Source organism: Populus trichocarpa, chromosome 9 (genome assembly GCF_000002775.5).
Source record: "Populus trichocarpa isolate Nisqually-1 chromosome 9, P.trichocarpa_v4.1, whole genome shotgun sequence".
Classification (NCBI taxonomy): Eukaryota; Viridiplantae; Streptophyta; class Magnoliopsida; order Malpighiales; family Salicaceae; genus Populus; species Populus trichocarpa.
The window spans coordinates 11,873,468-11,887,379 of record NC_037293.2 but is presented as its reverse complement, the minus strand read 5'-3'; the positions used below and the strand labels follow the sequence as shown (position 1 = coordinate 11,887,379).

At 35.8% G+C, this 13,912-nt stretch overlaps 1 protein-coding gene across 1 annotated transcript; it reads left to right on the top strand.

Moving 5' to 3' along the window:
• The first annotated feature begins 838 nt into the window (after positions 1–838).
• On the top strand, positions 839–12,044 carry LOC7474927 (AP-2 complex subunit alpha-1). Its single transcript, XM_002312853.4, has 27 exons — positions 839–1,262; positions 2,982–3,113; positions 3,499–3,624; positions 3,832–3,894; positions 3,971–4,068; positions 4,159–4,366; positions 4,614–4,685; positions 4,768–4,860; positions 5,629–5,730; positions 5,882–5,979; positions 6,277–6,358; positions 6,487–6,575; positions 7,132–7,237; positions 7,335–7,400; positions 7,532–7,638; positions 7,729–7,833; positions 7,928–8,048; positions 8,184–8,366; positions 8,475–8,714; positions 8,966–9,046; positions 9,188–9,352; positions 9,461–9,547; positions 9,668–9,793; positions 10,719–10,799; positions 10,879–10,950; positions 11,280–11,359; positions 11,449–12,044. The coding sequence occupies exons 1-27, from the start codon at positions 1,131–1,133 to the stop codon at positions 11,588–11,590; spliced, it is 3,057 nt and encodes a 1,018-aa protein (XP_002312889.2). The 5' UTR covers positions 839–1,130; the 3' UTR covers positions 11,591–12,044.
• The last annotated feature ends 1,868 nt before the right edge of the window (positions 12,045–13,912 follow it).

Sequence of the window (13,912 nt, the reverse complement as noted above, 5' to 3'; positions counted from 1 at the left end):
TATGTTAATAAACAGTTAGAGCTCAAATTCATCTCCTCCAACAAAAATTAATGTTCCTGTAGAATTAAGGTAAACGAACCTCCTAATTAAACAAAATAATAAAAAACATCATTTTGTAGAACGACATAGTTTTAACAATGAAAAAAAAAATGAAAGAGGAGAGATAAATTAATATAAGATGCATCTCAAGCTTGAATTGTTGAGTAAGATCGTAAAATGAAAGCGGTTTGTTTAATATCTCATCTTGTTATCTAAAATTGCAAAAAAATAAAAAAAAACTAATATATTAAATTTGGGAACTTGATTTCCATGCTTGAAAACCGCTTCAAGGATAAATAATTCTCAAGAAAATAAAAATATTTGCAATATGTGGATAGTGAGATGAAAATGAAACTAAAGTAAAAGAATTAAACCATATCCAATTAATATTTTTTTTTGAAAAAATTCCATTAATTTTCCAACTATTATCTCAAAACATGGATTAGTGGTAGTTTCAATTTAAAATTTAATTAATTAAAATTTAAATTAGTTTAAATTTAAAAAAATAAATAAAAACTTGGTTAAAAATTTGGTTAATTTAATTAAAAATCTAGATTAATCTAATAAATTATCAAAATTTAGTTATTAATCCGTTAACTTTATGAATTTTTTTATTAAAATAATATATATATATATTTTAAATTTATCGAGCTTACCTCAGGTTGGATTTTAAGAGGTTAAATTAAATGAAATTAAATTACAGTAAATAAAAGTCGTCTCCCGCAGCACCCCGACGGCTTTTACAAATTTCCGCAGTCCACCCTCTCTCTCTCTCTCTATAGAAAAAAAGAAAGAAAAAGAAAAACACGAAAAATAAATTCTTCATTTCTGTTTCTCCCTCCCTCCCTCCCTCCCTCCCACCCTTTCTCTCTCTACAAATCATCCCGTCAAATCTTCCTCTCTCCCTCACCATTTATGCATCAAATTCACACTCAGATCTCCATTTCTTCAAGATCTCATTATCTTAGATCTAACCTCCATTCTTATTTTCAAGAGAAAGACGATTTTGTAGTGGAAAACTGGTGATTAATTTAATCATAATCGATTAATTAATAAATCAGCCCTCTCTAATTGTTGGATCTGAGAGGGAAATGGCGTTATCAGGCATGAGAGGACTCTCTGTCTTTATAAGCGATATTCGAAATTGTCCAAACAAAGAGCAAGAAAGACTTCGCGTTGATAAAGAGCTTGGCAATATCCGTACTCGCTTCAAAAACGAAAAGGTTAGGGTTTTCTTTTATTCTTCTTTTTATATGTAATTTAATCACTTTTTAGAAATAGAGCATGTTAATTTAGCACTGATTGCTTCAATTTCTTATTTATTAGATCATCATGTAATTATAAGAATTGTTTTTCTTTCTTCTTTTTTTAATAATCTGTGTTTTTTCTCTTAGTGAAGTTTGAAATATTTCAAGTTTAACTGAGCTAATGCAAGTATATGGGGATAAGAGTAAGACTCAGCTGAATCCGTTGATTGAGTGGACCCTACTGATGGGTCTTGCAAATCTAATGGTTGAGATTTCTCGGGAAGTGAATGCGGGATTTGTTTTTTGTAAGATTAGCATTTCTCATAGCATAAGTATTTAGGGCTGCGAAAGCGAAGAGTTGGTGTCGAGTGAGCTCATGGTAGTGAATGACAGTAAGATTGAGTTTCTTTGATGTTTCTGTTATCGAGATTCTATCTTTCTTTCTAGGTAATAGGCTAGAGCCTTTTAAGGTAGTGTGTCTGAATGTTTACTCTTTCTGTAGATGTGTACTGGCGATGCATCTGAAAGGACATTTCTTTTTTATTGCATTGAAATGCATATGATCGAATGATGAGCTCAATAATACCTAGGATAGGTAAGGCTTGTGTGGAGAATGTTCGTATGTAAGAAGGGAAACGCAAATAAGTCAGTAGCCTACCATCTCAGATGTAAGAACTCTGTCAATGTTGTTCCAATGTACCATATGCAAACTTGCGGTGCTGTAGGGTGTTGGTGTAGCTGATTTTAGATTTCAATCAAACTTTAAGGCTGGTTACTCATATTTTGGTTTTGAGCAATTCCGTGGAAACAAGAAATGCATAGACCATGATATGCTGGGTGTTTGTCTATGAACGTGGATACCATGATATGCTGGTACTCGACTACAAGTTTAGATTATTGTTTTGGCAACCCGTTAATTTCAAGATGAAGTGCTTTCATTAGAACAAGAATCCTATTCAAATTTGTGGGTCGCTGTCTTGGAGATTGCACTCAGATCTTTGAATTTCTTTGCTGGTGGGTGGGAGGCTAAAAAGTTGCATTCAAGCCTCATAAATTTTGTTTGTAAAAGCCATGGGAGAAAATGATTACATGAACCTGGCTCACCATTCTAGACTATGGACCAACCAATTGTAGAATGAAATATCATTCTATCTATCCACACCATCAACTTTAAAATGAACAAGCTATAACCTTGATTATAAAAAAAACAAAATATTTATTAAGAGGTGAGAGAAAAATGATTTGAGTTTTCTAATTCGCAAAATAGGATGATATATAATTCTACAATTGGTTGGTCCATGATCTCAAGTGGTGAACTAAGTTCACCTAATAATTTCTCGGGAAGAGAGGTTTATTTTCTTACTAGAGGGTTTAGGCTCATTCACTAGGACAGAATTTTTATCAAGGATTCTGCTCACATTCTTAGAGACTGTTTTTTTGCTGCATCTTGTGCCTTGGTCGACATAATCTCGACGTTCGTTCATAATATCTACCTGAAATTTCAATGCAATTTTATTAAAGTACCACACCATCAGAAAAATACAATCTCAAGGGATAACAGGAATGTTTTTACCTAGCTTATGTAAGAATCTATGCAGGTGTTAATTCTCGCTTGTATTTGTATCAGACAACACTTGCAGTATTTTATACATCGAGAGAGCTGTTATGTATGGGCATTTTTGTTTCTTTTGACAGGGCTTGACTCCTTATGAAAAGAAGAAATATGTTTGGAAAATGCTTTACATTTACATGCTAGGCTACGATGTAGATTTTGGTCACATGGAAGCTGTTTCCTTAATATCCGCACCAAAGTACCCTGAAAAGCAGGTAAATTTTTTTTGCATTTCACAATTTCTAATGGTTATCAGCTTGTATAAGTTGAATTATTGAAAACAATGGTTATTCTGCCTTGTTTCTCCATAATCCAAAGGATGTACTCCAATCAATAGGAACCACTAACATGGTGATAAAAGCTGAAAGCCATATAATTATAACAACTAAATTTTGTATAATGACTACTGGAGGCCTTCAAGATCGTTGGAGATGATATTTTTTATTCATTTTCTTAAATAAATGTCAAGTCTTTCTCCAAAGCTATACTTTCCATGATTTGATCAGTTTAAGTTCAAATGTACTTGTGTTCCTGTTTTCTTTATATTATGAATCGACTTTGGTGTTCAATTGATTTTCACCTTTCTGTGAATGCCTGCAGGTTGGATACATAGTGACATCATCTTTGCTAAATGAGAACCATGATTTTCTCAGATTAGCAATAAATACAGTGCGCAATGATATTATTGGTCGGAATGAAACTTTTCAGTGCCTGGCTTTGACTATGGTATGGTAACAGAAGACCTTTTTCTTGTTTCTAGACTACACGATCATATTATTAAGATGTTTCAGAAAAGTACCTTTATCTGTTCTTTTGTTTTCTCATTAGTGTCTATCCCTCTTTCCTTTCTCTGCCTCGCTCTACAACATGTATTTGATTTCACAACTCTTAGACTCACTCATGTGAACTATGATATCTCTCTGATCTTTGTAGGTTGGAAATATTGGTGGGAGAGAATTTGCTGAATCATTGGCACCAGACGTTCAAAAGTTACTAGTAAGGGACAGCAAAAAAATTGTGAGCTTGACTGGCATATTTTGAAAGCTGACACTCCCCCCATTTTTTGTTTTAGATTTCTAGTAGCTGCAGACCACTTGTGAGAAAGAAGGCTGCATTATGTTTGCTGCGCTTGTACAGAAAAAATCCAGATGTTGTCAATGTAGATGGCTGGTATGCTTTTGCAAATTAGCCATTAGACTATTATCCAAATTACCTTTTATCTCTGCCAAATCAAATTCTCTCTTTTTCCAAATGCCTCAGGTCGGATCGGATGGCACAGCTGTTAGATGAACGTGATCTTGGTGTTTTGACGTCTTGTATGAGTCTTCTTGTTGCTTTAGTGTCAAATAACCATGAAGCATATTGGAGTTGTGTACCGAAATGTGTTAAGACACTGGAGCGACTTGCTAGGAACCAGGATATTCCACAAGAATACACTTATTATGGTATTCCATCTCCTTGGCTTCAGGTCAGTATACATACATACATACATACATACACACATACACACACATATGTATGTATGTTTTTTCTTCTTTTTGTCCTGTCTCTCTCTTTTAGAAAAAGAAAAAATGAGATCCTTAGAGAAGTTGATTACCTCTGATCTAGTCTATACAATTTTCCTCTTAAGTAGTAACTCTTAAATTTCATGAATGTTAGCTGTCAGCAATTTCTCCATTTATAGCTGACAAGTTCTTGTTAATGATATTACACAGGTTAAGACAATGAGGGCTCTTCAGTACTATCCGACTATTGAAGATCCTAATACTAGAAGATCCTTGTTTGAGGTCTGACTATTTTCAAAGAATTTAATTCGACATTTTCCTCTTAGAATTTGTGTTTCTAATAAAATCTAATTGGTGGTCTCAGGTCTTACAGCGGATACTAATGGGAACTGATGTTGTAAAAAATGTAAATAAGAACAACGCATCGCATGCTGTTCTCTTTGAAGCCCTTGCTCTTGTAAGTTTACTGCTCAGTTAAGCACGTTGGTGCATCAATATGTTATATAGAACAGCTTAGATCTTGTTTGTTGATACGATGTACAGTGTTGTTATTGACAAGCGTGTGCTCGTGGTTGGTGTATTGTGGGAGCAGCAGTACCTTGTCTGATTTTGCAGAAACTAACCATAGGCACAAAACAAAGAGCATTATAGAAGTTCTTCATTTGGATGCTCAGTAAGCATCATTTCATTTATCTTGAAAAGGGAATTTGGGTGTTCAATGGGAAATTGGACAAGCTCTCAATGCAAGTATTATTACTGCTTATGTAATAACATAATTGAACATATATTTTTTGTGTTGTGTGGATACTAGCACCTCTCTCCCTCTCTTCCTCTCATGTGCATGTGATAAAAGAAAGAAAAGGATTTTGAAGGAAAGAACTGCCTTCAAGTTGATGAGCTTTGGTGCTTACATCACCATTTAAGCTCTTGGCATTGGGTGACATTTTGAGACCATCCTTCTTAATTGCCTCTCTACTCTGGTTGGAAATGCATGTGATTTGGTTCCTGCCCTCACTTTCAATAAATAGATGATTAATGAAGTAAAGTTTATAGTTATTTGAGTATTTTATAGGGACCTGGTGTTGTGTTTTATTTATTGAGATGGATGATAGATTGACAAAGGTGGGACTTGAACTTGAGGTCTCACCCTTCTCACTTCGCAAGAGTACCAATGATTTGCGAGCCTATTGGTTGTGGTTTCTGGATCTTAATTTCCTTTTTGCAGGTAATGCACCTTGATGCTGAAAAAGAGATGATGTCTCAGTGTGTTGCCCTCCTTGGCAAATTTATTGCCGTTCGTGAACCAAATATCCGTTATCTTGGCTTGGTAAGTCATAGAGATGCTGTAACTTTATTTTTTTAGCAACTCAACAAACTTACGACAGTTGATTGATGTTGAAACTTTGGTGAGTAAATCTCTAATTACTGCTTTATAGCTGCATGATTGAGTATTACATGGCATTGCTGTTCTGCTGCAGGAGAATATGACTCGGATGTTGATGGTTACAGACGTGCATGATATCATTAAAAGACATCAGGCTCAGATCATCACCTCATTGAAAGATCCTGACATCAGGTTAAATTTGAGAGTGTTGCATTTGTCAAATGTTTTCTATTTTTTATGTTGTTTCTGATGCATATGAGCACTGCACTTTTCTTCTTTGTTTCCTTTTGGGTATTTCATGTCAATGATTATAAAGACGATGGCATCTTAGCCACAGATGTGGATCAGATGCATGCACAGTGTATTGAATATCAAATGTTTATGAGGATAAAACTATTGAATGCTCGCCCTAAATGCCAACTGCTTCTCTTTAAAGCTTAGATCAAATATATTCTTTAGACTTTAGCTGACTTCAAATTTTCCCTCCAGTATCCGTCGGCGTGCTCTTGATTTGCTTTATGGTATGTGTGATGTTTCAAATGCAAAGGACATAGTGGAAGAACTGTTGCAGGTATAAATAAACACTTTGAATCTATGGACTAATGTTTTGATGTGAATTTAGTTCACAGTTCCTTTGGAATTCTTTATTGATCTACGTAGGGCACTGAGAATGTGCACTGACTTTTATCTGATGTTCAGTATCTTAGCACAGCAGATTTTGCAATGCGTGAGGAGTTGTCTCTTAAAGCTGCTATTCTTGCAGAAAAGTTTTTTCCTGATTTGTCTTGGTAAGGATTTTTTGCCAGTCAGCTATAGGGAAATGTTGGGCATAGTAGCAGTGAAAGCATAATCTCTTTATCATTTGGACATAGGTTAGAGGAAATAGAATGGACAAGTGTTCAATTCAAGTCACCAACATTATTGGCATTTACCGCTAAAATGAGATGTTGAATATGATTTCGGGTGTTAAAAATACATACTTGGAATGGCAGGTCTCCCTAGTTAGCAACTGCCTTAAAGGATGTGAAATTTCTTATAATGCTTGGTTTCATATTTCTTGTATGGTGTTTATCATATTATTCTGCTTATATTAGTGGCAAACTAATAGCTCTACATTCTGTGAGACACCGCACTATCTTTCCTTGCTTCATAATAGTTTAACTAGATGTAAGAATTTCAGTGCCAATGAAACCTATAACAGTGGTAGTAACTAAAGCTCATGGCTCAACCATTTGTTGGTTGTCATTTCCTGTTTAGCATGGCTAGATAATTTGTTTATTATTAATCAGAAACACCCAAATATCAATTATCAATGTGTATTTTATTTATTTATCTTGAACATAGGTACGTGGATGTGATCCTTCAATTGATTGACAAGGCGGGAGATTTTGTCAGCGATGATATATGGTTTCGTGTTGTGCAGTTTGTTACAAACAATGAAGACCTACAGGTAATTAAAATATCTGTGGCTTAAGCATAATGAATCTTGTTTATTATAGAGACCTCGATCTAGAAATTTTCAACTGAGACTCGAAACATTTGATCAGCCTTATGCAGCAGCAAAGGCCAGAGAGTATCTTGACAAGCCTGCCATACATGAGACAATGGTCAAGGTGTGTAGTTCTGTGCTAACACCTTTTGACACCATTACTAGTTTGTTATTACACTGATACAAGAAAGAAAGTAGGGGGTGGTGAATGGAGATGTGTGACTTCGTATTGCTATTTGTATGTGGTTGTAACAGGTCAGTGCATATCTCCTTGGAGAGTACAGCCACCTTTTGGCCAGACGGCCTGGGTGTAGTCCGAAGGAAATTTTTAGTGTCATACATGAGAAGCTTCCTACTGTATCGTAAGAACACCTAACCTTTCTCCATCTTTTTTGTCAAACTTGTGTTTTGTCTTCATTGGTCATTTATATGAGTAATGAATGTGTCTGCAGAACTACTACCATTCCAATTCTTCTTTCCACGTATGCTAAGATCTTAATGCACACTCAACCCCCTGACCCAGAACTACAGAAACATGTCTGGGCAATATTTAGCAAGTAAGATTTACTTTGCTCCTCTCATCCTCCGCGTTAAGTTGGTATCTGTTGGTTATTCTGCAAACCTCCTTAAAACTGTTTGGTATTGTCATAGATACGAGAGTTGCATTGATGTTGAGATACAACAGCGAGCAATTGAGTATTTTGCATTAAGTAGGAAAGGTGCAGCTGTAATGGACATATTGGCTGAAATGCCTAAATTCCCTGAGCGTCAGGTAAGTGTGTTTACTCAATAATTTTTCTGAATAAAGAATCTTTCTAGGTTACCATCTGCAAGTTCATCAATGATTGTGATTAAGGGATTCAGCTGCATGCTATTGTAACTAACTGTTTCTCACTTTGAATTTCAGTCTGCATTGATTAAAAAAGCTGAGGTTGCTGAAGTAGATACTGCAGAGCAAAGTGCTATTAAGTTGCGGGCGCAGCAGCATATGTCTAATGCTTTGGTTGTAACAGACCAACAACCTTCGAATGGGACCCCTCAATCTGTTGGCCAGCTTAGTCTAGTAAAGATTCCCAGCATGAGTGGCGATGTGGGTAGTTCTTGTCTAGTATTTATGAATCCTGGAGTTTTGCTTGGAAGAATGTTTAAACAATTTCTGAGTTGCATTGGGGAATCTATTTTATGTTTATCTTGACAGGAGCATACTTCAGCAGTTCAAGAATTGTCCCAGGCAAATGGGACTTTGGCTACAGTAGATCCTCAATCTCCTTCAGCAGATCTCCTAGGTGATCTCTTGGGTCCACTGGCAATTGAGGGCCCTCCTGGAGCTGCTGTCCAATTTGAGCCAAATGCAGTTTCTGGACTGGAAGGGGTTCCAATTCCAGCGGATGATGCAGCAGCTATTGTACCTGTAGGAAAGGAAACTAATTCTGTCCAGGTGTGTAGTTTGTTGTAGTGTTATTGTCTATTTAGTCTAGGAAATTTAGATGTGAAAACTTGAAAGTTTTTTTCCATTTCAAACTGTTTGTGCTTTTTATTGGGTAGGCGGATGGATTTGCTTGAGTGCCTTTGAATGTATAATGCAATCCAGTTCTATCTTAGCTGCTGTGCATTGGCAGATGTAACTTGACTTCTATAGCATTTTGATTCTTGCTTCTGACGAGCTGAGTTTGTTCATGATGATTGCAGCCAATTGGAAATATCAATGAAAGGTTTTATGCTTTATGCTTGAAGGATAGTGGTGTTTTATATGAGGATCCAAACATTCAGGTACGAGTTTCCTTTTTCCAAACAGTTAATTTTCTTGGTTAGATGCTTAAGCCATTTCCCTCTATGCATTTAAAGTTGCCCTTACAGTTTGCAAAAGCTTCTCCAAGAACTGCCCTGATTTTAGAATCAAATATTTTGCAGATTGGTATTAAAGCGGAGTGGCGAGCTCAGCATGGACGTCTTGTCCTTTTCTTGGGAAACAAAAACACTTCTCCACTTCTTTCTGTTCGGGCTCAGATATTACCCCCTGCCCATTTAAAAATCGAACTCTCATTGGTACCTGAAACAATTCCTCCACGGGCACAGGTAAAATGCTTGTAATTGTGAACTGGCTGTTAGTCACTATAGGGCACCTTTTTTGTCGTAATTTTTCTTCAACTATAGTATTCCTTACTATTTCCTCTTGTTGTATAGGTGCAATGCCCGCTTGAAATAATGAATCTCCATCCAAGCAGGGATGTTGCTGTTCTTGACTTCTCGTACAAGTTTGGTACAAACATGGTACATTATATATGAAATGTGTTCTGCATTGCTAATCTTTGAAATAGCCAATGTCAAGCTAATTTTTAGCTGCCTTCTATGTTCATCTTTACACTTGTCTAATTTTTGGACTTTTTGTAGGCCAATGTCAAGCTTCGCCTTCCAGCTGTTCTGAACAAATTTCTTCAGCCTATTACAGTGTCTGCTGATGAGTTTTTCCCTCAGTGGAGATCACTTTCAGGACCACCACTGAAGCTTCAAGAAGTTGTATGTATATTTTGCCTTTCTTTTACAAGTATAATTTTTGTTGATTAGAAAAATTCTTTCCCTTTCAGTTTGCTATTATGTCACCATTTCATCTGGTCTGTTTCATGGTGATGGATATAGCTGCCTTTTATGTGACCTAGTTGGTAGAGTAGTATATTGAAGTCTTGCGGCAATAGATCTTTTGACAGGCTTTCACGAAATTGATTTTTCTTCTTGAGTGCTCATGCTTGTTTGTTACACTGTTCCGGTACTGTTTTAACTGATCACAACTGCCGTTAGAGCAGTATACACTTCCTTTCTCAGTCATGATAGGAAGGACATGTGATGTGATGTCGGGCAACTTTGTATCTTAGTCCCGCTAAGATTTGGTATTGAGCTAGAGTTCATTTATTGAGGCCCACAGGTGTCCACAAGAAAGATAAATAGAAGCACTAGGAGAAAAAGAAAATGGAAAATACTTAAGACCACAGCTCTCTAACTAAATGAAAATACTCATAATTTCATTATCCTAGTGGTCCGAAACTAAATAAGAAACAGAAAATCAAATACGAAAAGGAAAAGGAAAACCATGATAGGCAAAGATTCCTAAAAAGTGTGCTATTGACATATTTATGTAAAAAATCCTAATAGACTAGGTTACAAGAAATCTCAAAACCTACAAGTCAAGTTATAATAATTTACAAATTCCTCTTCCTTGGCGGCATCAATATGTAAATGGTCAATCTCTTCCTTTAGAGGATGTAGCCTTACCTTTTCATTCATATTTTTCAAGGATGTCTAAAATCTAAACAGTCAATCTTTGAGTTTTTTGTCTCATTAATATGACCAGTTGCAAGTTCTGTTGCCATTTATTACGTTGCTATATCGTATCCCTTTCCATTGACTAACATCATCATATTGTATTATTACCCTTTTAATGACACAGGTTAGAGGTGTAAGACCATTGTCTCTCATTGACATGGCAAACATATTTACCAGCTCTCGGCTGACAGTTTGTCCAGGGCTTGTAAGTGACTCTCTTTCCATCTTATTCCCTCGTTTTGAGTTATATAGCAAATTGTTCACTGTTCCATTTTCTGCTTTAGGACCCAAACCCCAATAACCTGATTGCAAGTACTACCTTCTACTCAGAGAGCATCCGGCCCATGCTTTGCTTGGTAAGGATTTTTCTTTTTATTTGAGCTAAATAAATGGTTTTGTAATTCTGTTGCTGTCATACAATGAGCATTTTGTATGGTGGATTTGTTAGTGGGTATGTAACACGTGGGTTGAAAGCCTTTTGTCTAGCTATAGTCCGTTACAGATTTAGAGTTGAAAATACAAAGTGAAACCTTTTCCAAACAAGTTGCTTTGTATAATCACTTATTAACTCTCTTTTTCCCTCTCACAATTGGTTCCTTCTTGTTAGTTTGCAATGCTGATATTGTTTGAATTCCAATTTTGGCATGAAAGCCCTCTGACAGTTTCTTTGAGTTCTATATTTCAGATTAGAATTGAAACAGATCCCGCAGACCGAACACAGTTGCGGATGACAGTTGCCTCAGGGGACCCAACACTAACATTTGAGTATGTATTTGATGTCCAAGCCGTGTGCCACAAGTTTATCAACCCACACTTTTTAACAACTTACATTTCTCTACCTTTTCCTTACACAGGCTGAAGGAGTTTATCAAAGAACAATTAGTTAGTATTCCAACAGCACCGCCTCCACCAGCACCACCCGCTGCTCCAGTAGCTCAACCAACCAATGCTGCAGCTTTGACGGATCCTGGAGCTCTGCTGGCTGGTTTGCTGTAACATTGAGGTGATTGACATGTGAAGATTTGTTCCATATACACTTGTAAACTTGATTTATACATTTGGTCCACCCATCTGTCCTCAAGAGGTGGATCAGGAAATTCACAAGCAAGGGCTGGCGGAATCCAGGGTGAGCTAATTTCGAGCGGTTCTAGTATTCAAATTGAATTCCAGGGGATGGTCTGGATTTTGAGATTCTTTTGCACTATTGTAATGTGCTTAGTGAGTTTTTCTTTCTCTTTTTTCGCTTCCATTTCTAAATTCTATTTTGGGGTGAGGGTTTCTTTGTTTTCCTTTTTTCCTTGAAAAAATCACTCCTTTCTCTTCCCAGTTTTACTGGATTTGATTTCTGTAGCACAAAATTTGACAGCGCTGTAAGATATTTACCTGAAGTAGAAGAACCAGTTGTAATAGTTTGTATCTGATTCTCAATGCATAATCATATTTTCAGCAAGAGTTACAGGTGGAAACTTAGAGCAATCTTTTTTATTTTTTATTCAGAAGTTGTGTACTTCGGTATGTTTGCATCTCAAATTTGTACTCCGGTTTGCTATAATTACTGTTTGACTTGAGTATTTAACTTAAATACAGTATAACCTCGGTAAATTAATATTCTATAAATTAATAACTCAATTAAATGATGTATTTTTTTTTCTGACATGGGATAAATTAATAATTAGTTAAATTTATTGACATTTATTGTATCATGATATTTGAAGTTTGGGAAGAAAAAAAAAATATATATATATATATATATATATATATATAATAATTATAATTTCTAATTAGATAATATCAGTACAAACACAATGTATACATGTATTAAGTTCAATGTTTTAGAAAAATATAAAGACTACGTGGATAAATTATTTTTGTATTATTAATTTATCAATTAAATAACATCTTAATTAATAAATTTTCATGTTCTTACGAGCATTAATTTATTAAGCCTTAATTGTACTTGAAATCTTGAATGAAATGAAGAAAATGAACCCCAATTTCACCACATCCTTTTTACTCCTGTATAACAATTAGAAATCTGCTCACTCTGCATATCCCATTCATCATCCATGGCAGCCATTGTAACCAGATCGATACTTGATCTTGCCATGGTAATACAAAATCCAAAATTTGCCAGACTCAAACACATAATAGGGCGAAGGTCTAATTTTCAATTCTTTACCATAATTAAAATCTAATATATAGGATCTTCAAATTTTGAGAAAATGGTTGCCAGTGCTCGACTGGAAGCAACACAGGACTCTTTCTTTAGGAATCAGCCAGAAAAGTTGGTTTCTCGTTCAATTATCCAAGGCACAATACTCAATTGAAAGCCAATATTTCTCCTCCTGAATAATGAGCAACGAGAGAGGTGGGGGAATTACTTTATAATAACTATTATGCTCATGTTTGATGATCTGTCAATAATGGTAGTAACGACTTGTCACTCGTGGATGACATCACTTATAAACCGATGACTCAACCCAGTTGAAAAACCAGTTCAATCACTCAAACGATCTAATTGAAAAAACCAGCCGGCTTAGTGGCCAGTTCATCACTGAACCAGCCGGTCTGCTTTAGTTCTAAAACATTGGGTTGCTGTATTGTTAACCATTCAAGGCAAAGTAATCAACCGAAAGCCAACATTTTCTCTTAAGAATAACAAGCAAGGAGAGATGTGACACATTAAACTGACATATTGTACTGCTCCAAGAAGATACTTGAATTAATCCCTAGCTATGATGGTAATTTCCGATTTGTGATTTTTCTTTTAACACAAATTCCTTTCTGGTATAGAAAATGCAGCGTCCAAGTCTTCTACCAGGTTACAGGATTTTCCCCTCTGATCAAGAGCTGGTCGTTCATTATCTTGACAAGAATGAGCCTGTCTCCAGCACTTTTGTTGTCAAATATTTTGCTTGTTTGGTTGAAACATTTTGGTTTGTGTTAGAAACATAACGCTATTTACCCTTTAACTGATAAACAAGTTTGCTAGTCAACTTGTCGCCCCTTGGAATGTCAACTGAAAAACCCCAGTGAAATTAGGGTTTTGAAGACCACCATCGTTACTGAGGTATCGTAGCTGGTTAATAATACTGTTGCTATTTTTTAAAAGAAAACCATCGATGCCTTAACTACCGAATTATCATCTAAACGTACAGCTTTTTAACGGATAATGAACTGCTGATGGAAGGCAATTTTAAAGAATCCACCAGATATTGTATTGTACCTGATCAAAACCCTAATAGAAAAGATGTATTAAGATCCAAGATTTGAGGTAGGGATGAAAATTTTCAGTTCTACGGAAAGCTAAAATGCCAG

Coding starts and splice junctions, on each gene's coding strand:
- LOC7474927 (XM_002312853.4), top strand. CDS start 1,131: ATGGCGTTATCAGGCATGAGAGGACTCTCTGTCTTTATAAGCGATATT. Junction 3,114..3,498: donor CAAAGTACCCTGAAAAGCAG/GTAAATTTTTTT, acceptor GAATGCCTGCAG/GTTGGATACATAGTGACATC. Junction 7,834..7,927: donor GTCTGGGCAATATTTAGCAA/GTAAGATTTACT, acceptor GTATTGTCATAG/ATACGAGAGTTGCATTGATG.